Genomic DNA, 24,614 nt, shown 5'->3' with positions numbered 1-24,614 from the left:
GGGGGTTCAGGCTATGGGGGGGTCCATGCCATGGGGGGGTTCAGGCCATGGGGGGGTTCAGGCTATGGGGGGTTCAGGCTATGGGGGGGTTCAGGCTATGGGGGGGTCCATGCCATGGGGGGGTTCAGGCCATGGGGGGGTTCAGGCTATGGGGGGTTCAGGCTATGGGGGGGTCCATGCCATGGGGGGGTTCAGGCCATGGGGGGGTTCAGGCTATGGGGGGTTCAGGCTATGGGGGGGTTCAGGCTATGGGGGGGTCCATGCCATGGGGGGGTTCAGGCCATGGGGGGGTTCAGGCTATGGGGGGTTCAGGCTATGGGGGGGTTCAGGCTATGGGGGGGTCCAAGCCATGGGGGGGTTCAGGCTCTGGGGGGGTTCAGGCTATGGGGGGGTCCATGCCATGGGGGGGTTCAGGCCATGGGGGGTTCAGGCTATGAGGGGGTTCAGGCTATGGGGGGGTCCATGCCATGGGGGGGTCCCGGCCCCGCCGCCCCCCAGCCCCGCTCTGCCTTGCAGTCCTGTGCCCGCTGCTGTGCCGCAACGGGGGGGTGTGCGCCCGGCGCGACGCCTGCCTCTGCCCCCCCGACTTCACGGGCAAGTTCTGCCACGTCCCCGCCAACCGCACGCAGCGCGCGGGGCCCCCCCGCGCCGCCGAGGCCCCCCCGGAGCCCCAGCCCCTCACCAAGTCCGTGTACACCCTGCCCCTCGCCAACCACCACGAGGAGCGCGATGGTGAGACCCCCAGGAGGGGCTTGGGAGGACGTGGGGGGCTGGAAGGGGTGACCGGGGGCTGTGGGATATGGGGGGGTCTGGAAGGGGGCACTGGGGAGGTCTCTGAGGAATGTAGGGCACTGGGGAGGATGGAAGGGGGGACACTTGGGGGCTATAGGGCACTGGGGGAGATGGAAAGGGGATCTGGGGGTCTATAGGGCAATGGGAAGGATGGAAGGGGCGTTTGGGGGTCTGTAGGGCACTAGGGGGCTATAGGGCAGTGGGGAGGATGGAAAGGGGATCTGGGGGTTATAGGGCATTAGGGGGGCTATAGGGCACTGGGGAAGATGGAAAGGGGATCTGGGGGGCTATAGGGCAGTGGGGAGGATGGAAGGGGTGTCTGGGGTCTATAGGGCACCAGGGGGCTATAGGGCAGTGGGGAGGATGGAAGGGAGCTCTGGGGGGTCTATGGGGCACTAGGGGGCTATAGGGCAGTGGGGAGGATGGAAGGGAGGTCTGGGGGGTCTATAGAGCACTAGGGGGCTATAGGGCAGTGGGGAGGATGGAAAGGGGATCTGGGGGACTATAGGGCAGTGGGGAGGACGGAAGGGGTGTCTGGGGGTCTATAGGGCACCAGGGGGCTACAGGCCAGTGGGGAGGATGGAAGGGAGCTCTGGGGGGTCTATGGGGACACTGGGGGGCTGGAGGGGTGTAGAAGGGGCTGGAAGGGAGGGCCGGGGGGTTCCGGGGGGGCTGCAGAGGTGTTGGGGGGTTCCGGGGGGGCGCCCGCGGACCCGCCGCCCTCGCCCCGGCAGGCGCCGCGTCCATGGTGAGCGTCCACGTGCAGCACCCGCCCGAGGCCTCCGTCACCATCCACCAAGTGGAGCGGGTGCGCGACGGGGAGGCGGCCCCCAGCGCCCCCCCGGGCCCCCGCGCCGCCCTCTACAGCGTCCTGGCCCAGAGCAGCCCCCGCGTGCCCGGCTACGGCGAGGGCGCCGGCTACGGATACTGCTTCCGGCAGCTCCGCGACGGGGAGGTAGGCGCGCGTGCAAGAGCGCCGCAAGCGTGCAAGAGCGCCGCGAGCGTGCAAGAGAGCGGCGAGTGTGCAAGAGAGCCGTGAGCGTGCAAGAGAGCGGCGAGCGTGCAAGGGAGCGGCGAGTGTGCAAGCGAGTTGTGGGCGTGCAAGCGAGCAGCGTGCGTGCAAGCAAGCAGGGTGCATGAAGGCAAGCTGCGTGATTGCAAGTGAGCAGCGTACATGGCAAAAGCAGTGGGCATGCAAGCGAGCAGCATGCATGTGAATGAGCAGCATGCGTGCAAGCAGGCATCATGCGTGTGAGCACGTGGTGTGTGTGGGAGCACATGCACATGAGCAAGCAGCATGCATGCAAGCAGGCATCATGCATGTCAGCACGCGGTGTGTGTGGGAGCACATGCACATGAGCAAGCAGCATGCATGCAAGCAGGCAGCATGCGTGCGAGCAGGCAGCATGCATGCAAACGAGCATGCTGCTCGCTTGCACGCCCCCTGCTTTTTGCTATGCACATTGCTGCAAACAAGCAGCACGTGTGCAACTGAGCAGCGTGCATGCAAGCAAGCACCATGCATGCAAACAAGCAGCACGTGTGCAACTGAGCAGCGTGCATGCAAGCAAGCACCATGCATGCAAACAGGCGTGTGAGTGAGCAGCATGCATGCAAGCAAGCACTGTGCAAGCAGGCAGCGTGCATGCACACAAGCGTGCAGCATGCGTGCAAGGACACGGCAGCTCCATGCACGGGCCCGGGGGCGTCCCCAACGCGGTGTCCCCGCCATGCAGTGCAGCTCGCCCCTGCCGGGGCTGCGGACGCAGGAGATCTGCTGCCGCGGGGCCGGCGTCGCCTGGGGCGTCCACGAGTGCCAGCCCTGTGATGGGGACACGGGTGACACCCACGTGGTGCCAGGCGGGGTCCTGGCGCCGCGGGACGCAGCCTGTCCCAAAGGCTTCCAGCGCTCCAACGGCTCCTGCGTGGGTGAGTGGGGGCCCCTGGGGCTCCTGGTAGATGGGGGGCCACCCTGATGTCCCCGTGTCCCCCCCAGACGTGGACGAGTGCCAGGATGGGGCGTTCTGCCAGAACGGGCTCTGCACCAACACGCGCGGCAGCTTCGCCTGCCTGTGCCACGTGGGCTACATCCTCGACTCGTCCCGCAGCAGCTGCATCTGTGAGCGCGGGGACACCGCGGGGATGGGGACACCGCGGGGACGGGGACACTGCAGGGACGGGGACACCGCGGGGACGGGGACACCGCGGGGACGGGGACATGCGCGGGTGCATAGATGTGCATGGGGATGCTCTTGGGCATGGAGATGGAGGCAGGCACAGGGATGGGCTTGGGGACACGGGTGGGGACTGGCAGGGACGTGGGCATGGGGATGATCACAGGGATGGGGACAGGGAAAGGGACGTGGGGATTGGGGATGGGCATGGGGACAGGAATGGGGACATAGGGATTGGGGACAGGGATGATGGAGATGGGCATGGGCACAGGGATGGGCATGGGGACACGGATGGGGACTGGCAGGGACATGGGGGTTGGGGATGGGTGTGGGGACAGGAATGGGGACATAGGGATCGGGGACAGGGATGGGCATGGGGATGAGGATGACAAGAATGGGGATGGGGACAGGGACAGGAAGGGTGGCACCCGCCGGGCACCCCGGGACGCTCCCGAGCGGGTCCCAGGGTGTCACCCCCCGTCCCCCTCCGTGTCCCCAGCGCACCAGGTGATCTCGGAGGCCAAGGGCCCCTGCTACCGCGTGCTGCGCGACGGGCGCTGCGCCCTGCCCACCCTGCGCAACATCACCAAGCAGATCTGCTGCTGCAGCCGCGTGGGCAAGGCCTGGGGCCGCGGCTGCGAGCGCTGCCCCCTCTTCGGCTCCGGTGAGAGCCCGGACGCCTGGGCCCACCCCCCGGCGGCTCTGGGGCCCGGACGCCTGGGCCCCTCCATGTAGGGGGCTGGGGATGGTGTGGGGCTGCACGGGGGGGAAACACCCGGGTGTCTCCTGCAGCTCCAGGGGGGAATTGGGGTCTGGGGTTTGTTGCAAGGGGGGAGCCGAGCCCGGACGCCCGGGCCCTTCCCTGGGCTGGCACCTGGGGGACAATGTCCCCGTCCCCAACAACGTCCCCGTCGCTGCCACAGAGGGTTTCAAGGAGATCTGCCCGGCGGGCCCCGGCTACCACTACTCGGCGTCGGACCTGCGCTACAACACGCGCTACCTGGGCCACGACCTGCCCCGCGTGCCCGTGGGCCGCCCCCGCGGCGCCACCGCCGCCCCCCCGGCCACCCGTGAGTGTCCCCGGCCCCTCCTGCCAACCCCCCCCCCCGCCCCCGTCTTTGGGGACATCCTGACACCGCTGCTGTCCCCGCAGCCCCCGGGCGCGGCCCCCCCCCGGGCCGCCCGCCCCCCCCCACGCACCCCCCGCCCGTCCCCGAGGTCTTCGTGGTGCCCCGGCCCACGCCGGGACCCCCCCCGCCGCTCCCCACGCCGCCCCCCCGCGAGGTGCTGGCTCCAGGTAGGAGGACGTGGGGACTGGGGGGCTGCAAGGCTGCATGCAAAGAGGGTTGTTCCTTGCTGCTCCTGCACCTCATGCAGCATTGCATGTGCAGCCGTGCAAGGCTGAACGATTGCACGTGCAGCTTGCATTGCATGGATCTCATTGGCGTGTGCTGATGCATGCATGTAGGGCCACGTGCAGGTGGATGCGTGCATGCACCATTGCTCGCGAGGTTGCATGCATGCACCATTGAGTGCACATGGTCGCATGCCCGTTGCACAGGCGAGCTTGCACACACCATTACAAGTGAGGTTGCATGCACACAGCATTGAGCATGTGGGGTTGCTTGCATGCACAATTGCAGCAGGGACAAGGTTCCTCGCATGCGGGATGAGGGTGCACATAAGGGTGCATGCACGCGCCATTATGCGCGAGGTTGCATGCATGCACCGTTGCAGCCGTGCCCCGTTGTGCAAGGTTGCGAGCGTGTTCGCGCGCTGTCTCCGCAGCGGCCGGCAGCAGCGTGTGCGAGCGCAACCCGCAGGTGTGCGGCCCCGGGCGCTGCGTCCCCCGCCAGGGCGGCTACACCTGCCTCTGCCACCCCGGCTTCTGGCTCAGCACCCAGGGCACCCACTGCATCGGTGAGGGCCGGCGGGGACGGGCAGGGGGCCCTGGAGCGCAGGGACGTGTCCGTCTGTCTGTCTGTCTGCGTCCGCCTCTCCTTTGCGCCCATCTGTCTGTGCAGCCATCTCTCCATGCTCCCATTTGTCCATGCATCTGTCCATCTGTCCTTGCAGCCATCTGTATCCGTACACCCATCTGTATCCATGCACCCATCTCTCCATGCACTCATCTGTCCGTGCATCCATCTTTCTGTCCGTGCATCCATCCATCTGCCATGCACCCACCCATCTGTCCATGCACCCATCTGTGTCCATGCACACATCTCTCCATGCATCCATCTGTATCCATGCATCCATCCATCTGTCTGTGCATCCATCCATCTGCCCATGCACCCATCCATCTGTCCATGGACCCATCTGTCTGTCCGTGCACCCATCTGTATCCGTGCACCCATATCTCCATGCATCCATCTGTCCGTGCACCCATCCGTCTGTCCATGCACCCATCCATCTGTCCTTGCACCCACCCGTCTGTCCGTGCACCCATCTGTATCCGTGCACCCATCTCTCCATCCATCCATCTGTCCATGCATCCATCCATCTGTCCGTGCACCCACCCGTCTGTCCGTGCACCCATCTGTATCCGTGCACCCATATCTCCATGCATCCATCTGTCCATGCACCCATCCATCTGTCCTTGCACCCATCCGTCTGTCCGTGCACCCATCCGTCTGTCCATGCACCCATCCGTCTGTCCGTGCACCCATCTGTATCCGTGCACCCATATCTCCATGCATCCATCTGTCCATGCACCCATCCATCTGTCCATGCACCCATCCATCTGTCCTTGCACCCATCCATCTGTCCATACACCCACCCGTCTGTCCGTGCACCCATCTGTATCCATGCATTCATCTGTCCATGCACCCATCCGTCTGTCCATGCACCCATCCGTCTGTCCGTGCACCCATCTCTCCGCGCCGCGCGTGCGCCCGCAGACGTGGACGAGTGCCGCCGCAGCCCCCAGCCCTGCGCCAACGGCCGCTGCGAGAACTCGGTGGGCAGCTACCGCTGCGTCTGCGCCGCCGGCTACCGCGCCGACGCCGCCGGCACCAACTGCCAGGGTGAGCCGCGGGCACCGGGACGGCCGGGCCCCGCGGGGACGGCGCCGCCGCGGCCTCAACGTCCCCGTGTCCGCGCAGACGTAGACGAGTGCGCGGAGCAGCCGTGCGCGCCGGGGCGCTGCGAGAACACGGCCGGCTCCTACCGCTGCGTGTGCCCGGGCGGCTACCGGCCCGGCCCCGACGGTGCCCAGTGCGTCGGTAAGAGGGAGCGGGGCGCCTGTGCATGCAGGTGCATGCATGCGCGGGCGTCCCCGCTGCACCGGGGACGAGGACGCTCCCCTCTCGCTCTGCGCTCGCAGACGTGGATGAGTGCGCGCGGAGCCCGCGGCCCTGCGCCCACGGGCGCTGCGAGAACGTGCCCGGCGGCTACCGCTGCTCCTGCCCCGACGGCTTCCAGGTGGACGCGCAGCAGAGCCGGTGCGAGGGTGAGCCGGGGCTGCGGGCGCGCGGGGCGCCGCGCGTGCCGTGCACACGTAGCGGGGCATGCTGCATGCTCGTCATATTGTGCATAGATTGCATTGCAAGCTGCGTGCTTGTCATTTCGAGAATAGATCGTGTTGCATGCTGCAAGCTGGCATGCTGTGTGCCCGTTGCATTGCATGCCACACACTCATCATATCATGCACTGCTTGCCTTGCATGCCGCATGCGCGTAGCATTGTGCATGGATTGCATGCATGCTGCATGCTCATTGTGCCTTGCATGGATCACATTGCACCCTGCAGGTTGGCTCTGGTGGTGCTGCATGTTGCATTGTCTCCATGTCACGTACCAAAGGCTTTGCCTGCTGCATTGTCCCCATGCCACGCACTAATGGTGTACGTGGCATCGTCTCCATGCCACACATGGGTGGCATTGCCTGTTGCATCGTCCCCATGCCACACACAGATGGCATTGCACATTGCATCGTCCCCATGCCACACACGGATGGCATTGCCTGTTGCATCTTCCCCATGCCATGCACCGATGGCGTACGTGGCATCGTCCCCATGCCACGCGCAGATGGCATTGCCCGTTGCATCGTCCCCATGCCACACATGGATGGCATTGCACATGGCATCATCCCCATGACACGCGCTGATGGTGTGCGTGGCATCGTCCCCATGCCACACACGGATGGCATTGCACGTCGCATCGTCCCCATGCCACACACGGATGGCATTGCACATGGCATTGCCCCCATGCCACACGCCGATGGCGTACGTGGCATCGTCCCCATGCCACACACGGATGGCATTGCACGTCGCATCGTCCCCATGCCACACATGGATGGCATTGCACATGGCATCATCCCCATGACACGCACTGATGGTGTACGTGGCATCGTCCCCATGCCACGCACCGATGGTATTGCACATGGCATCGTCCCCATGCCACACACCAATGGCATTGCACATGGCATCGTCCCCATGCCACGCGCCGATGCCATCGCCCGTCACACGCCCGCAGACGTGGACGAGTGCGCGGGGGGCTCCCCCTGCGGCCCCCACGGCCGCTGCCGCAACACGGACGGCTCCTTCAGCTGCGAGTGCCGCCGCGGCTACCGCGCGGCCGGGCCCGGCGAGCCCTGCGCAGGTGAGCGCCGCGTCCCCGGCGTCCCCGGTGTCCCTGGTGTCCCCGCGCCCGCCCTGACGTCCCCTCGGTGCCCGCAGACGTCAACGAGTGCCTGGAGGGCGACTTCTGCTTCCCGCACGGCGAGTGCCTCAACACGGAGGGCTCCTACAGCTGCCTCTGCGCCCAGGGCTACGGCCCCACGGCCGGCGGCGCCGCCTGCGCCGGTGCGGGCCCCGGCGTCCGGGGGGGGGGGACGGGGGGGCGGGAGGGGGGGAGGGATGGAGTTGAGGGTGGGGAGGGGGAAGAGGGATGGGGGTGAGATTGGGGATGGGAATGAGGGTGGGGATGGGGATAGAGATGAGGATGAGGTTGGGGATGGGATTGGGGATGGGAATGGGGATGAGATTGGGGATGAGGATGGAGATGGGGATGGGGATGAGATTGGGGATGGGAATGGGGATGAGATTGGGGATGGGAATGGGGATGAGATTGGGGATGGGAACGAGGATGGGGATGGGGATGGGATTGGGGATGGAGATGAAGGATGATGATGGGGTTGGGGATGAGGATAAGTTTGGGGATGGAGCTGGGGATGAGGATGGGGATGAGGATGAGGTTGGGGATGAGGATGGGGATGGAGATGTGATTGGGGATGGAGATGATGGGGATGGGAATGGGGATGGAATTAGGGATGGAGATGAAGGATGATGATGGGGATGGGGTTGAGGATGAGGGTGGGGATGAGGATGATGATGGGGATGGGGATGGGGATGAGGATGAGGGTGGGGATGAGGATGGGATTGGGGATGGAGATGAAGGATGATGATGGGGTTGGGGTTGAGGATGAGGATGGGGATGAGGATGAGGGTGGGGATAGGGATGGGGATGAGGATGGGGTTGGGATGATTCCGGGTGTGGGGATGAGGAGGATGGGGATGAGGAGGGAGGCCGCCGGTGCCAACGCGGGCTCCTCCCGCAGACGTGGACGAGTGCGAGCGCGGGGACGTGTGCGCGGGCGGCCGCTGCGCCAACACCGAGGGCTCCTTCGAGTGCCGCTGCCCCGCGGGCTTCCGCACGGACGCCGAGCAGGCCCGGTGCCACGGTGAGGGGCCGGGGCCGCCCCCGGGGGCCGCGCGGCCGCGGCGCCCCGCGAGACGGCCCCGCGTCCCGCAGACGTGGACGAGTGCCAGGAGTACGGGACGGCGCTGTGCGGCGCCCAGCGCTGCGAGAACCTGCCCGGCTCCTACCGCTGCGTCGCCCACTGCCCGCCCGGGTACCGGCCCGGCGCACACGGGGACTGCGACGGTGAGTGCGGCCGCTGCGCCAGCGGGGACCGGGATGGGGACCGGGAGGGGGACAGGGATGGGCATGGGGACCGGGATGGGGACCGGGATGGGGACGAGGACAGGGATAGGCATGGGGACCGGGACGGGGACCGCGATGGGGACTGGGGCCTGGACACATACTGGGACCATGATGGGGACCAGGGTGGGGACTGGGACCATGATAGGGACCAGGATGGGGATGAGGACAGGGACCAGGATGGGGACCAGGACCTGGATGGGGACCGGGGCCTGGACCATGATGGGGACCAGGATGGGCAGGGGACCAGGATGGGGACTGGGATGGAGACTGGGACCTGGACACATACTGGGACCAGGATGGGGACGAGGGTGGGGATTGGGACCATGATAGGGACCAGGATGGGGACGAGGGCAGGGACCAGGATGGGGACCGGGACCTGGACACATGCTGGGAGCATGATGGGGACCAGGATGGGAACGAGGACAGGGACCAGGATGGGGACCAGGATGGGCAGGAGACCGGGATGGGGACCAGGATGGGCAGGGGACCAGGATGGGGACTGGGACCATGATAGGGACCAAGATGGGGACGAGGACAGGGACTAGGATGGGGACTGGGACGTGGACACATACTGGGACCAGGATGGGGACCAGGATGGGGACGAGGGCAGGGACCAAGATGGGGAGCAGGATGGGAATCACGATAGGGACTGGACTGGGGACAAGGATGGGCGTAGGGACCGGGATGGGGACGGGGACCAGGATGGTGATCAGGATGGGGACCAGGACCTGGACACATACCGGGACCAGGATGGGGACTGGGATGGGCCTGGGGACCAGGACAGGACCGGGAGGGACATGGGGACCGGAATGGGCCCTGGGGTGGGCGGCACGGGGCCGGGTGGCCGCAGCGCCCGGTGTCCCCCTCGCGCAGACGTGGACGAGTGCCAGGAATACGGGGCCGCGTGCGGCGCCCGGCGCTGCGAGAACCTGCCCGGCTCCTACCGCTGCGTCGCCGACTGCCCGCCCGGGTACCGGCCCGACGCCAGCGGGGACTGCGCTGGTGGGTGCCGCGCGCCGCGACGGGGACGCGGGGACGCCCTGGGGGGCACGAGGGGCAGGGGGACAGCGCCATGGGGCACAGGAGGACCTGGCCGTGGGCTGCAGGGACCCCATAACAGGGGGTGCCAGGGGGTGCCATGTTACGGGGTGCAGGGGCCCATGCAATGGGGTGCAGGGGCCCCGTGCCAGGGGGTGCCGTGTTATGGGGTGCAGAGGGGCCCATGCAATGGGGTGCAGGGGCCCTGTCCCAGGGGGTGCAGAGGAGCAGGGGTGCCATGTTATGGGGTGCAGGGGGGCCCATGCAATGGGGTGCAGGGACCCCATGCCAGGGGGTGCCAGGGGTGCAGTGTTATGGGATGCAGGGGGGCCCATGCAATGGGGTACAGGGGCCCTGTCCTAGGTAGTGTGGCAGGGCAGGGATGCCGTGTTATGGGGCACAGGGGCCCATGCGATGGGGTGCAGGGGCCCCATAACAGGAGGTGCCATGTTATGGGGTGCAGGGGGGCCCATGTAATGGGGTGCAGGGGTCCCATAACAGGGGGTGCGGAGGTGCCATGTTACGGGGTGCAGGGGCCCACGCAATGGGGTGCAGGGGCCCTGTGCCAGGGGGTGCCGTGCTATGGGGCGCAGGGGGGGCCCATGCGATGGGGCGCAGGGGTCCCATGCCAGGGGGTGCTGTGTTATGGGGTGCAGGGGGGCCCGTGCTATGGGGCGCAGGGCGGCAGCAGCAGCTCGTGCCTTGCAGACGTGGACGAGTGCGCCAACGGGACGCTGTGCGGCGAGCACGCCGCCTGCCACAACCTGCCCGGCTCCTTCCAGTGCATCTGCGACCAGGGCTACGAGACGGCCCGCGACGGGCGCCGCTGCCAGGGTGGGACAACCGGGGACCCCGCGGGGCGGCGGCGGCGGCGGGGAGGGGACGCCCGCGGGTGGCACCGTCCGCGTCCCCGCAGACGTGAACGAGTGCGAGACGCTGGCCGGCGTGTGCGGCGCGGAGCTGTGCGAGAACGTGGAGGGCTCCTTCCTGTGCGTGTGCCCCGACGGGCGCGACGAGTTCGACCCCATGACGGGGCGCTGCGGGCGCCCGGCGCTGCGCGGCGTCACCGCGGCCCCGCGGCCGGCCGGGGACGGTGACGGCGGCGGCGGTGGGACCTGCTTCAGCAAAGCGTGCGCCGTGCTGGCGCGCAACGCCAGCGTGCAGCAGTGCTGCTGCAGCGTGGGCTGGAGCTGGGGCGGCCGCTGCGGCGCACGGCCCTGCCCGGCCCCGGGGACAGGTAGGGCCAGCCGGGCGCTGCCGATGGCACCGGCACCCGCCGGGATGGGGATGGTGGTCCTGGGTGCTTGGGGGGTGCAAGGGGTGGGGATGGGTGCATGGGGATGGGATTGGGGGCATTGGGATGGAGATGGGTGCAAGGGATGGGAGGCACATGGAATGGGTGCAAGGGGTGGGGATGGGTGCGTGGGGATGGGATTGGGGGCATTGGGATGGGGATGGGTGCAAGGGATGAGAGGCACATGGAATGGGTGCAAGGGGTGGGGATGGGTGCGTGGGGATGGGATGGGTTCATTGGGATGGGTGTGTGGGGATGGGGATGGGTGCAAGGGATGAGTTCTTTGGGCTACGACGCCTGCAAGGGATGGGTGCATGGGGATGGGAGGGTGCAAGGGATGAGGGGCACATGGAATGGGTGAAATGGAAGGGAATGGGTGCAAGGGATGGGTGCGTGGGGATGGAATGGGTGCGTGGGGACGGACTGGGTGCAAGGGATGAATCCTTTGGACGACGACACTTGCAAGGGATGGGTGCATGGGGATGGGGATGGGTGCGTGGGGATGGGATGGGTGCATTGGGATGGGTGCAAGGGATGAAACGTTTGGGCTACGACGCCTGCAAGGGATGGGTGCATGGGGATGGGATGGGAGGCACACGGAATAGGTGCAAGGGAAGGGGATGGGTGCCAGGGATGGGTGCACAGGGAGGGGATGGGTGCAAGACAGTGGGATGGGTGCAAAGGATGGCTGCAAGGGGATAGGATGGGTGCATTGGGATGGGGGGCACACGGAATGGGTGCAAGGGATGGGGATGGGTGCAAGGGATGGGTGCATGGGGACGGAATGGGTGCACGGGGATGGGATGGGTGCAAGAGGGTGGGATGGGTGCAAGGGATGGGTGCATGGGGATGGGGTGGGTGCATGGGGCTGGGATGGGTGCATCGGGATGGGGGGGGCACACAGAATGGGTGCAAGGGAAGGGGATGGCTGCAAGGGATGGGTGTGTGGGGACGGGATGGGCGCATTGGGATGGGGGGCACACGGAATGGGTGCAAGGGATGGGGATGGGTGCAAGGGATGGGTGCATGGGGACGGAATGGGTGCACGGGGATGGGATGGGTGCAAGAGCGTGGGATGGGTGCATGGGGATGGGGTGGGTGCATGGGGCTGGGATGGTTGCATCGGGATGGGGGGCACATGGGATGGGTACGTGGGGACGGAATGGGTGCACGGGGATGGGATGGCTGGACGGGACGGGGCCAGGCACAAGGGCCGGGCCGGGCGCGCGGTGGCCGCGGTGGCATCGCCGGCATCGTCGTCCCTGCGCCCAGGGGACTTCCACGCGCTCTGCCCCCACGGTGCCGGCCGAGCCCCCACGGGGCCGCAGGGCTCCCCCGCGGGTGAGTGTCCGTGGGGACGGGGCCGGGGACGCGCCCGGACGCCGGGGCCCCCTGACCGCCCCGCGCGCCCGCAGACGTGGACGAGTGCGCGCTGTTCGGGCCGCAGCTCTGCAAGGGCGGCGTGTGCGTCGACGGCGCCGGCGGCTTCACCTGCTACTGCCCCAGCGGCTACTACTACGAGCAGGAGCATCTGCAGTGCATCGGTGACCCCCGGTCCCTTGTCCCTTGTCCCCTGCACTGCGCCGGTGTCCCCTGCAACGCGCCCGTGTCCCCCGCGGCGCAGATAACGACGAGTGCCTGGACGAGGAGGCCGAGCCGTGCGTGGGCGGCCGCTGCACCAACACCATCGGCTCCTACTACTGCTCGTGCGCGCCGCCGCTCGTGCTGGACGGCTCGCAGCGGCGCTGCGTGAGCAACGAGAGCACGGCGCTGGGTGAGCGCAATGCAGCGTCGGGACACGGGGTGCAACGTAATGCAGCACGGTGCAATGCCGTGCGACACGATGCGGCATCGTGCAATGCCGTGCAACACGTTGCAAAACAGCATGGCATGGTGCACCACAATGCAGCGCAATGCAATGCAGTGCTGCATGGTGCAATGCAGAGCAGCATGGTGCAGTGCAGCACAGTGCAATGTGGTGCAGCGCAGCAGGGTGTAGTGCAGCGCACCACGGTGCAATGCGGTACAGCTCAGCACGGGGCAATGCAGTGCAGCGCAGCACAGTGCAATGCTATGCAGTGCAGCAGGGTGCAATGCGGTGCAGCGCAGCGCAGTGCAATGTGGTGCAGTGCAATGTGGTGCAGTGCAGTGCAGCAGGGTGTAGTGTGGTGCAGCACAGTGCAGTGCCGTGCAGCATGGTACAGTGTAGCATAGTACAGCGCAGCACAGTGCAGCAGGGTGCAGTGCAGCGCAGTGCAGCAGGGTGCAATGCGGTGCGGCGCAGCAGGGTAAAGTGCTGTGCAGCACGTTGCAGTGCCGTGCAGCACAGTGCAGCGCAGCAGGGTGCAATGCAGAGCAGCAGGGTGCAGTGCAGCGCAGCACGTTGCAGTGCCGTGCAGCACAGTGCAGTGCCGTGCAGCACAGTGCAATGCGGTGCAGCATGGCAGGGTGCAATGCAGTGTGTTGCAGTGCCGTGCAGCACAGTGCAGTGCGGTGCAGTGCAGCAGGGTGCCGTGCAGCGCATTGCAGTGCCGTGCAGCAGGGTGCAATGCAGTGCAGTGCAGCACGGTGCAGCGCGTTGCAGCGCCATGCAGCGCGTTGCAGCACGCCGCAGCACGTCACCCCGCGCCAACGCCTGCCCCCGCAGACGCGCTCCAGGCCGTGTGCTGGCAGGAGGTGGGTCCCGACCTGGTGTGCGGGCGGCCGCGGCTGGACCGGCAGGTCACCTACACCGAGTGCTGCTGCCTCTACGGCGAGGCCTGGGGCATGGACTGCGCCCTGTGCCCGGCACGCGACTCCGGTGCGCCCCCGGGACCACCGGGACCCACCGGGACCCACCGGGATCCACCAGGACCCTCGGGACGCTCGAGACCCCTCTGGGACCCCCTGGGACTCCCCGAGACCTCCTGGGACCCATCGGGACCCCCCAGGACCTCCTGGGACCCCCTTGGACCCCCTGGGACCCCCTGGGACCCCCCAGGACACATCGGACCCTCTCGGATCCACTTGGGAGCCCCCAGGACCCACCAGACCCCCCTGGGACCCCCTGGGACCCCCCAGGACCTCCTGAGACCCCCTCGGACCCCCTGGGACCCCCCGGGACACACCAGACCCTCCGGGATCCCCCTGGCACCCACCGGGACCCACCAGGACCCACCGGACCCTCTCAGATCCACCTGGGAGCCCCCGGGACCCACCAGACCCCCCTAGGACCCCCTGGGAGCCCCCGGGACCTCCTGGGACCCCCCCGGACCCCCTGGGACCCCCCGGGACACACCAGACCCTCCGGGATCCCCCTGGCACCCACCAGGACCCATCGGACCCTCCCGACCCCCCGTCACCCACTGGACCCCCCCCCCAAGACCCCCTGGGAGCCCCCGGACCCACCGGGTGATGGGGAGGGGGCTGCATCCCCATGGACCCCCCCCAAGCAAAGCAAGGACCCCCCCACACACACAACAACCCTGGGCAAGGGGGACGTTAGAGCCCCTTGGACACCCCCCCCAGTAATACAGGGACCGCCCCTTCCCCCCCCCAGCATCCCTTGGGATTTGGGGGGGGTCTTTTACCATCACTGCAGCCCCCCTGCATGAGCTGGGGTCCCTTTTGCAGCCCCCCCCCAGGCCATACAAGGGCTCCCCTGCAGCCCCCCCCCAGCATAACCTGGGGACCCTTTTGCCCCCCTGTGCCCCCCCCAGGCAATGCAGAGACCCCCCCCACCCCGCATGACATGGGGCCCCCTTTGCAGCCCCCCCCCCAGGCCATACAGGGACCCTTTTGCACCCCCCCGCCCCCCATGCAATGCAGAGAGCGCCCCCCCCCCCCCGCTTCTGCACGACATAGGGACCCCTTTGCCCCCCCCATTGCAATGCAAGGACCCCCCCCCCAACGACATAGGGACCCCTTTGCCCCCCCCCATTGCAATGCAAGGACCCCCCCCCCCCCCACGACATAGGGACCCCTTTGCCCCCCCCCATTGCAATGCAAGGACCCCCCCCCCCCCACGACATAGGGACCCCTTTGCCCCCCCCAGGCAATGCAGAGACCCCCCCCATCACCCCCCCAATTTACCCCCCCCCTTTCCAGACGACTTCGAGTTCCTGTGCAACGTCCTGCGCCCCCCCAGCTACGGCCCCCCCCCGCGGCCCCCCCTGGGCTCCCCGTTCGAGTACGGCCCGGACCTGCCCCCCCCGCCCTTCGCGCTGCCCCCCTACGGCCCCCAGCTCTTCGCGGGGGGGGGGGCGGCGGCGCTGCCCCCCCCGGGCCGCTACGAGCCCTACGGCCTGGGGGGGGGCTACGGGGGGGGCTACGAGCCCCTGGGGGGGCCCCTCTACCCCGCGCCCCCCCCGCTGCGCTACGGGGGGGCCGAGGCGGAGCGGGCCGGGATGGGCGCGGGGGGGGGGCGGCCCGGGCCCCCCCGGCCCCGCAGCCCCCCCAGCGCCTTCGAGGAGCCCCCCGAGCTGCAGCCCGGGCCCCCCTGGCCCCACCAGCCCCGCGGCGCCTGGGGGGAGCGGCCCGGCCGCGCCAGCGAGAACGGTGAGGGGTGTTGGGGTGTCGTGTTGGGGTGTTGGGGTGTCGTGTGGGGGTGTTGGGGTGTAGGGGGTGTCATGGGGTGTCATGGGGTGTTGGGGGCGTTGGGGGAGTTGGGGGTGTTGTGTTGGGGTGTTGGAGGTGTTGGGGGTGTCATGGGGTGTAGGGGGTGTTGGGGGTGTTGGGAGTGTTGGGGTGTCATGTTGGGGTGTTGGGGTGTTAGGGGTGTCATGTTGGGGTGTTGGGGGTGTCATGTTGGGGGTGTTGGGAGTGTTGGGGTGTCATGTTGGGGGTGTTGGGGTGTTAGGGGTGTCATGTTGGGGTGTTGGGGGTGTCGTGTTGGGGTCTTGGGGTCTTGGGGTATCATGTTGGGGTGTTGGAGGTGTTGGGGGTGTCATGTTGGGGTGTTGGGTGTGCTGGGGTGTTGGGAGTGTTGGGGTGTCATGTTGGGGTGTTGGGGGTGTCATGTTGGGGTGTTGGATGTGCTGGGGTGTTGGGAGTGTTGGGGGTATTGGGAGTGTTGGGGTGTCATGTTGGGGTGTTGGGGTGTTGGGGGTGTCATGTTGGGGTGTTTGGGTGTTGGAGGTGTTGGGGGTGTCGTGTTGGGAGTGTTGGAGGTGTTGTGGTGTTGGGGGTATGTTGGGGTGTTGGGGTGTTGGGGTGTTGGGGGTGTCATGTTGGGGGTGTTGGGGTGCTGGGGTGTTGAGGTGTTGGAGGTGTTGGGGTGTTGGGGGTGTCATGTTGGGGTGTCAGGGTGTCGGGGTGTCAGGGTGTTGGGGGTGTCAGGGTATCAGGGTATCAGGGTGTCGGGGTGTTGGGGGTGTCAGGGTGTCGGGGTGTCTCGAGCCGTCCCCCCGGGCGCAGAGCGCGTCGAGGCGCTCTCGGACGAGTGCGGCGTGCTGAGCGGTGTTGCGGTGTTGGGGGTGTCATGTTGGGGCGTCAGGGTGTCGGGGTGTCAGGGTGTTGGGGTGTTGGAGGTATTGGGGTATCAGGGTATCAGGGTGTTGGGGTGTCAGGGTGTCAGGGTGTCGGGGTGTCAGGGTGTCGGGGTGTCAGGGTGTTGGGGTGTCAGGGTGTCGGGGTGTCTCGAGCCGTCCCCCCGGGCGCAGAGCCTGTCGAGGCGCTCTCGGACGAGTGCGGCGTGCTGAGCGGCTGCGCGCACGGGCGCTGCGTCCGCGTGCCCGACGGCTACACGTGCGAGTGCCACGAGGGCTACCGGCTGGACCCGGCGCGGCTGGCCTGCGTGGGTGAGCGGGGCGGGCGTCCCTCGCGTACCCCTATGTGCTCCCCGTGCACCCCTATGTACCCCCCGTGTGCCTGCTGTGTCCTCCATGTACCCCCTGCACTCCCCTGTGTACCCCTATGTACCCCCCGTGTACCCCCCCATGTGCCCCCTGTGTGCCCTCCGTGTACTCCCCCATGTACCCCTATGTGCCCCCTGCGTACCCCTATGTGCCCCCCCCGTGTGCCCCCTGTGTACTCCCCCGTGTACCCCTATGTAGCCCCTGTGTACCCCTATGTGTCCCCCGTGTAGCCCCTGCATCCCCCGTGTGCCCCCTGTGTACCTCCCATGTACCCCTATGTACCCCTATGTGCCCCCTGTGTACCCCCTGTGTACCCCTATGTGCCCCCCGTGTAGCCCCTGCATCCCCCATGTGCCCCCTGCGTCCCCTGTGTGCCCCCCGTGTACCCGCTGTGTCCTCCATGTACCCCCTGCGCCCCCCTGTGTACCCCTATGTGCCCCCTGTGTACCCCTATATACCCCCCGTATACCCCCCATGTGCCTGCTGTGTTCTCCATGTACCCCCTGCGCCCCCCGTGTACCCCTATGTGCCCCCTGTGTACCCCTATGTACCCCCCGTGTACCCCCCCGTGTGCCTGCTGTGTTCTCCATGTACCCCCTGCACCCCCCCGTGTACCCCCCCATGTACCCCTTGTGCCCTCCCTGTGTACCCCTATGTGCCCCTCGTGTGTACCCCTATGTGCCCCCCATGTGTCCTCCGTGTCCCCCATGGGGCATGCGCCCCCCCCCCCCCGTGTACCCCCATGTACCCCCCGCAGGGCATGCACCCCCTCCCCGGGTACCCCTGCACGTCCCCTGCGGTGCATGCACCCCCAGGAGCCCCCTGCATCCCCCGTGTGCCCCCCATGCACCCCCACAGGCTCCCTGCAGCGCATGCACCCCCCCCATGCACCCCACGCGCTCCCCACGGTGCATGCACCCCCTGTGTACCCTCAGGCACTCCCCACATGGTCCCCAATGTGCATGACCCCCCAATTCCCCAATGCGCTCCCTGCAGCGCATGCACCAACCCCATGCACCCCACGCGCTCCCCGCGGGGCATGCGCCCCCCGCCACGTCCCCCGGTCCCCCCGCCATGGCGGCGCCCGCTCTGCCCGCAGACGTGGACGAGTGCGCGGCGGCCGCGGCGCCCTGCGCGCCCGGGCGCTGCCTCAACGCCGAGGGCTCCTTCCGCTGCCTGTGTCCGCGCGGCTTCGCGCCCGCGCGCGCCCCGCCGCGCTGCCTGCCCGCCCGCCCCTGAGCGCTATTTATTGGGGTGACGGCCCGGGGGACGGCGGGGGACACCCCCGCGCCGCCTGCCACCCCCCCGGCGCGCGCACAATAAAGGTTTTCTATAAAATGAGGCGTTTTGGGGTTTTTTTCAGGGGTCTGGGAGCGGGCCCAGGTATCGGGATGACGGGTTTTGGGTGGGTGTCCCCTCAAAATGGGGCCGCTGGGGGGCTTGGGGACACCGATCCGGGTGACATCAGTCACAGTGACACTGAGCTGGGTGACACCGATCCTGGCAAAACTGGACACATTGACACCAGTTCTGGTGACCTCAACCCTGGCCAACTAGTGCTGGTGACACCAATCCCGGTGACACCAATCTGGGTGGCGCTGGTCCTGGTGACACTGATGCCAGCACAGCTGGTTCTGGTGACACCAATCCGGGTGACAGCGGTCCCGGCGACCTCCATCCCGGCCAACTAGCGCCACTGACACCAATCGAGGTGACACCGCTCCAGGTGACACCGTTGCCGTGGAGACGGGGAGCGCGGGGGGGGGCGCCGTCGCCATGGTGACGGGAAAGGCGGGCGCCGCCATCTTAAGGCCGGGCAAGGCTTCGCCTCCCGCGTGTGACGTGAGCGCTTCCGCTCGCCAACGACTTCCGGCGGCGGCGGCGGGATGGAGCCCGCCGGGGCGTCGCGGCACCGTGAGCGCGGTGGGGCCGGGACCGGCGGCGGGGCGGGGCGGAACCGGGACGCGGTGGGGTTCGCAGCGGGGCTGGGGCCGGGACGTGGTGGTACCGGGGTCCCGAACCGCGTCGGGAGATGGGGGGAAGCGGTGTGAGGGGGACGGTACCGGGGCTGGGCAGAACCGGTACCGGGCTGGGGGGGCCGGAGCCGGGGTTTGGACCGGAGTGGGGGTCAGGGCATGGGGAGGAGGCGACCGGGACCGCGTTGGAGCCGGGACTTGCAGCGGGGCAGGGGGGCGGCGGCACCGGCCGGGCTGGGGTCCCGGTACCGCGCGGCGGTGCCGAACCGGCCCCTCACGCCCGGTCCCGCAGCCCCCAAGCGGCGGGTGCCGGCGGGGGCCCCCCCGCGCATGGCCGACCCCCACACGCTGTTCGACGACACCAGCGCGGGCGGCACCGGCACCGGGACCCCCCCGGGCCGCGGCTACGGCGGCGGGGGGGGCGCCCCGGCGCCCGCCGCTTCCCGGTACCCGCCGGCCGCCGCCGCCTTCCTGGCCGAGCCCGTGTCCAGCCTGGCCGCTGCCTACGGCTCCAGCCTGGCCAGCCAGGGACGGGACATCGTGGACCGCAACGTGAGCGGGACGGGACGGGGACGACGGGATGGGGACGGGATGGGACGGGGACGGTGGGACGGGGACATCGTGGACCGCAACGTGAGCGGGACGGGGATGGGATGGGGACAATGGGACGGGACAGGGGACGGCGGGACGGGACGGGGACGGCGGGATGGGACGGTGGGACGGGGGACGGCGGGAGGGGACATCGTGGACCGCAACGTGAGCGGGACGGGACGGGGACGGCGGGAGGGGACAGGGACGGGGGACGGCGGGAGGGGACAGGGACGGGGACGGCGGGAGGGGACATCGTGGACCGCAACGTGAGCGGGATGGGGATGGGACGGGGACGATGGGACGGGGACGATGGGACGGCGGGACGGTGGGAAAGGACGGGATGGGACGGCAGGATGGGACGGGGGAACGGGGACGGATGGCGGGACGGGACATGGTGGACCGCAAGGTGAGTGAGACGGGACAGGGGGACGGGGACGGCGGGACGGGATGGGGAACGGCGGGACGGCGATGGCGGGACGGGGACAGGACGGGGGGGATGGGGACGGGGACAGGGGGACGGGGGGGACGGGATGGGGATGAGGGGAACGGGGACAGCGGGACGGGGTGGTGGGACAGGACGGGACGGGGGTCCCGGGGGTCCCGGCGCCCTCACGGTTCCCCCGCAGATCGACCGGCTGGTCCCCGTGGGCCGCCTCAAGTACTACTTCGCCGTGGACACCGTGTACGTGGGCAAGAAGCTGGCGCTGCTGCTCTTCCCCTTCATGCACCAGGTGGGGCCGGGCCGGGGGGCGCGCGGGACGCGGGGGCGACGTCCCCGTGTCACCGCCGGCCGCGTCCCCGCAGGACTGGCAGGTGCGGTACCAGCAGGACGCCCCCGTGGCCCCCCGCTTCGACGTCAACGCGCCCGATCTCTACATCCCGGGTGCGCGCGGGGCTCCGGAATGGGGGGGGAAGCGGTGGGATGGGGGTGTCCCCGGGCTCGCGGTGACCGTCCCCGCTCTGTCCCCCCTGCAGTGATGGCCTTCATCACCTACATCCTGGTGGCCGGCTTGGCGCTGGGCACGCAGAATAGGTGAGGACGGCGCGTGCGGGGGGTGGCGCGCAGTGACAGGAGGGGTGACGCGCGGTGACAGGAGGGGTGACAAGCGCCACGCGCGGTGACAGGAGGGGTGACAAGCGCCACGCGCGTCCCCCCGCGGGCAGGTTCTCCCCGGACAGCCTGGGCCTGCAGGCCAGCTCGGCGCTGGCCTGGCTCATCGTGGAGGTGCTGGCCGTGCTGCTCAGCCTCTACCTGGTCACCGTGAGCACCGACCTCACCACCATCGACCTCGTCGCCTTCTCAGGATACAAATACGTGGGGTGAGCGGCCGGGGGGGGACACCGGGGACACGGGGAGCTGCATCCCCCGCGCTCACTGCGTCCTCGCAGGATGATCGTGGGCCTCGTGTCCGGGCTGCTCTTCGGCAAAACCGGCTACTACGCCGTGCTGGGCTGGTGCTGCTTCAGCATCTTCGTGTTCATGGTGAGCAAAGCCCCCGTCCCGGGGACAGGGCGGGTGACGCCCCACGGCCGCGATGGCGCCTGACGCCCGTCCCGGTGTCGCCGCGGCAGATCCGGACGCTGCGGCTGAAGCTGCTGTCGGAGGCGGCGGCCGAGGGGGTCCTGGTGCGGGGGGCGCGGAACCAGCTGCGCATGTACCTGACCGTGGCCATCGCCGCCGCGCAGCCCCTGCTCATGTACTGGCTCACGTGGCACCTGCTGCGCTGAGGGGACACGGGGGGACCGCCGGGGACACCCCCGCACACACACACAGAGCTGCTGTTGTGCCCTGCGCCCCCGCTTCGCCGCCTGTAGCAACAATCGGTCAATAAAGAGGTGCCGGGGCTGGGCCCTGCTCCGTGTACTGGGGGGTCCCCCTTGTCCCCAGTGTCACCTCTGTGTCCCCCCCCCCCCCCGGCCCTAGACTCTGGTCAAGGCTTCACTGTTTATTAAATGTTTATTAGCAGATTTGGGGAGGGGGAAGGTGGTTTCCCCCCCCCCAGCAGCGCCCGGGTCCCCTCAGGGCTTTTTCTTCTCCTTTTTCTTGTCCTTGGCCTTTTTGGACGATTTCTCCTTCTTCTTGCGCTCAGGGCTGTGGCCGGGGGGCTGCAAGGAGGGATTGGGGGGGGGGGGTCATCTCGGTGCCCCCCGCCCCAGGGTCCCCCCATGGCCGGGGGGGCTGCAAGGAGGGATTGGGGGGGGGGGGGGGGTCAACCCTGTGCCCCCCCCCCCAGGGCCCCCCCATGGCCGGGGGGGCTGCAAGGAGGGATTGGGGGGGGGGGGGCAACCCTGTGCCCCCCTCCCAGGGCCCCCCCATGGCCGGGGGGCTGCAAGGAGGGATTGGGGGGGGATCATCCCGGTGCCCCCCCCCAGGGCCCCCCCATGGCCGGGGGGCTGCACTCACCTTCTCCCCCTCGCTGGAGCTGCTGGAGCTGGAATCGGAGGAGCGGCCGTCCTGGGCGGGGGGAAGAGTCGGGAAAGGCTCTGGGAAGGGGAGAGAGTTGGGGGGCTCCGGGGGGGGTCCCTATCCCATCCCACCCCCTCTTACCTTGTGCTTGGGGCCGGGGGGGCCGTGTCCCCCGGGCGGGCGCTTGGTGCCGTCCATGGCTCCGGCTGCTCCGGCGATCCCGGCGCCCCGTTTTATGGATGGGGAATGGGGCGGGGGGGGGGGACTTTGCCCTGGGTGGTGCTGGGGCGGGGGGGGGGGGGCGCGCTTCCCGCTTCCGGCTCGGAGGCGCCGGGATGGCGGGTGGATTCCAGGACCGCGGGGGGGGATTTGGGGGGGATCCCGCTCCGTTCCCGCCCCCCGGCCCCAGGAAGGCAGACCTGCCCCGCGCCCTGCTTCACGGCTCCCTTTTATTGAGAAATTCCTCCAAACGTGTAAAAAAACAGCCAAAATTTAAAAACTAGGAACAGCCACGACGGGCACGAGCCCCCCCGCCCGGGAGGAGCTGGATGGGGGTCCCCATCTGCACCTGCCCCCCAACAGCAGCCGGGGGGTCCCCGCAGCTCCCGGGGGCCTCTGGGCAAACCCCCCCCAGGGTGGGGGGCACCGCAGGGACCCCCCCCACACACACAGGCACTCGGGGGCAGGGGCTGAGACACCCCGGGGGGCAAGAGGGAGGTCCCCCCCCCCCAAATTCCACTACCGATTTGCAGCAATCACTGAGTTACAAAATCATTAAAAAACCCAACACCCTCCCGTTCCCAAAGAAAAAACCATTTTAAAAAAAGAGAAGGGGAAAACCCGTGAAATGGCTGCGCGGGCGGCGGCTCCGAGCGCGCGGGCGCCGTCCAGCCGGAATTCCGTGCGTTCCGCGGGCTCAGAGCGGCGCCCACGAGCCGCTCCTTGTCGGCGGCGGCGGCCGGGGGGCTCCGGAGGCAGCGGCGGGCGCCCAGGCGGAGCGCGGCGCCCAGCAGGACGGCGGCCAGCGCGGCCAGGAGCGCGGCCAGCGCCGCGGCTGCGGGGCGGAGCGGGCGGTCAGCGCCGCGGCCGGAGCCGGGCGCCCCCCGCGCCATCCCCCCTTCCCACTCACTTTTGACGGAGCCCAGCGCGGGCGGGAAATCCGGAGCGCCGTCAGGTTTCCCTGCGGGAAGCGACGCGGAGGGGATGAGCGGGGCGCGCGGAGGCCGCCCGCGCCGTCCCCGCGGCGCCGGCGCTCACCGCAGCGGCGCCAACACTCGTCCTGGCGCGCGTAGTTGTTGCGGTTGCCGCGGCAGCCCCCGTACACGAAGCGCTTGCAGGCGCCCTCGGCCGCGCTGTAGTACCAGCGCGGGAAGGCGGCGCGGCACGGCCCGGCGGCGCGCGGCGCCAGGCACCGCTCTGCGGAGAGACCGCGCTCATTCCCGTCCCGCTCCTCGGCGCCGCGCGCCGGAGCGCCGCGTTCCCAACCTGCGTAGCTGGACGAGCCGTTGCTCTGCCCGGAGCCGCTCACGCCTGCGGGAGGAGAAGGGAAGCGGCCGGTTAGGGAGAATCCGCCCCAAAAAGGGCCGCGGCGCCGGCGCCTCCACGCACCGTCGTCCGCCTTCCGGATGGGCAGCGGGAGCTCGTCGGAGCCGCCGTCCCCTGCGAGGCCGGAGCGCGGGTCAGGTCCTGGGGGGGAGCGGAGGGATCCGGCGGCCCGCGGGGACCGGCCCCACGGACACGCAGGGAACAGCCCCCGCTGGGCGCTCCCTTATCCCTCCCTTTCCCGGCTTAAAACGTGCAGGGGAAACGGGAAAGATCCGCCGCGTTCCTGGCTCGGGGAGCGGCGGCGAAGCCAAAACAACAGGGAAAGGCCCCCCCGGGGGGGGGGAACAGCTGGAGGGAACATCTGGAGCGGGGGCGGCGCGGGGGGGCCTCGCTGTGCCCCCCCCCCCGCCGGTGACTCAGACGGGCCCGGAACAGGTCGGACGGGCCCGGCGCCGCCTTCCTCCTCCTCCTCCTCCCGCTGCTCCTCTCGGTGACCCCATCGGAATGACCCCCCCCCCCGCCCCCCCCCCCGCATTCCTGCTGCTTCCCGGGGCGGGAGCGGGACCGCGCGGCCCCCCCGGCCCCCCCCCCCCCGGGCCCGTTTCGGGGCGGCGGAAGCTGCGACGGAGCCGCCCGGGCGGGAAGCGCCGCCCCCCCCGCCCCGAGCGGCGGCCGGGAGCCCCCAGACCCCCCCGGGCCCCCCCGGGACCCCCAGGACCCCCAGAGCCCCCAGGGACACAGAGCCCCCCCACTACGGACACAGACCCCCCTAAAGGACACAGACCCCCCCCAGGAGGGCCCTAGAGCCCCCCAAAAGGGACCCCAACGCCCCCCCCCCCCAGAACGACCCCCCGGGACCCCCCAACGGGGTCCCAGCGCCCCCCCCATCGACGCTACCACCCCCTCGAGGGCCCCCTCCCAAGGCCGCTCCCCCCCACCCCGTAACGGCTCCCCCCCCCCCGGCCCCGGTCCGGTCCCGCCCCCCCCGCGGTACCGGGCAGGCCGGGGGTCCCCGCGCG

General features: G+C 69.2%; 2 protein-coding genes across 2 annotated transcripts; both read left to right on the top strand.

Moving 5' to 3' along the window:
• The first annotated feature begins 467 nt into the window (after window positions 1–467).
• On the top strand, window positions 468–18,315 carry LTBP4 (latent transforming growth factor beta binding protein 4). Its single transcript, XM_088531697.1, has 24 exons — window positions 468–732; window positions 1,527–1,747; window positions 2,529–2,721; window positions 2,789–2,911; window positions 3,466–3,630; window positions 3,890–4,036; window positions 4,755–4,886; window positions 5,867–6,190; window positions 6,292–6,417; window positions 7,441–7,566; window positions 7,644–7,769; window positions 8,525–8,647; window positions 8,719–8,850; window positions 9,784–9,912; window positions 10,657–10,782; window positions 10,865–11,185; window positions 12,515–12,583; window positions 12,658–12,786; window positions 12,867–13,016; window positions 13,890–14,042; window positions 15,329–15,617; window positions 15,672–15,778; window positions 16,882–17,019; window positions 18,176–18,315. The coding sequence occupies exons 1-24, from the start codon at window positions 468–470 to the stop codon at window positions 18,313–18,315; spliced, it is 3,954 nt and encodes a 1,317-aa protein (XP_088387823.1).
• A 645-nt stretch (window positions 18,316–18,960) lies between these two features.
• Window positions 18,961–21,379, top strand: YIF1B (Yip1 interacting factor homolog B, membrane trafficking protein). Its single transcript, XM_088531716.1, has 8 exons — window positions 18,961–18,990; window positions 19,345–19,604; window positions 20,270–20,374; window positions 20,448–20,526; window positions 20,619–20,676; window positions 20,808–20,963; window positions 21,033–21,126; window positions 21,216–21,379. The coding sequence occupies exons 1-8, from the start codon at window positions 18,963–18,965 to the stop codon at window positions 21,369–21,371; spliced, it is 936 nt and encodes a 311-aa protein (XP_088387842.1). The 5' UTR covers window positions 18,961–18,962; the 3' UTR covers window positions 21,372–21,379.
• The last annotated feature ends 3,235 nt before the right edge of the window (window positions 21,380–24,614 follow it).

Source organism: Tinamus guttatus, unplaced genomic scaffold (assembly GCF_059628265.1).
Source record: "Tinamus guttatus ecotype Peru unplaced genomic scaffold, ASM5962826v1 Tinamus_guttatus_pri_ptg000425l, whole genome shotgun sequence".
NCBI lineage: Eukaryota > Metazoa > Chordata > Aves > Tinamiformes > Tinamidae > Tinamus > Tinamus guttatus.
The sequence above is the reverse complement of the archived record's forward strand: the minus strand, read 5'-3'. Positions and strand labels throughout refer to the sequence as shown.

What these genes read in the sequence shown, in the direction of transcription:
- LTBP4 (XM_088531697.1), top strand. Translation starts at nt 468, where the DNA reads ATGGGGGGGTCCCGGCCCCGCCGCCCCCCAGCCCCGCTCTGCCTTGCA. An exon ending in GCAGCAGAGCCGGTGCGAGG is followed by an intron (nt 6,418 to 7,440) that starts GTGAGCCGGGGC and finishes ACACGCCCGCAG; the next exon opens with ACGTGGACGAGTGCGCGGGG. An exon ending in CTGCCCGGCCCCGGGGACAG is followed by an intron (nt 11,186 to 12,514) that starts GTAGGGCCAGCC and finishes CCCTGCGCCCAG; the next exon opens with GGGACTTCCACGCGCTCTGC.
- YIF1B (XM_088531716.1), top strand. Translation starts at nt 18,963, where the DNA reads ATGGAGCCCGCCGGGGCGTCGCGGCACC. An exon ending in GGGACATCGTGGACCGCAAC is followed by an intron (nt 19,605 to 20,269) that starts GTGAGCGGGACG and finishes GTTCCCCCGCAG; the next exon opens with ATCGACCGGCTGGTCCCCGT. An exon ending in TCAGCATCTTCGTGTTCATG is followed by an intron (nt 21,127 to 21,215) that starts GTGAGCAAAGCC and finishes TCGCCGCGGCAG; the next exon opens with ATCCGGACGCTGCGGCTGAA.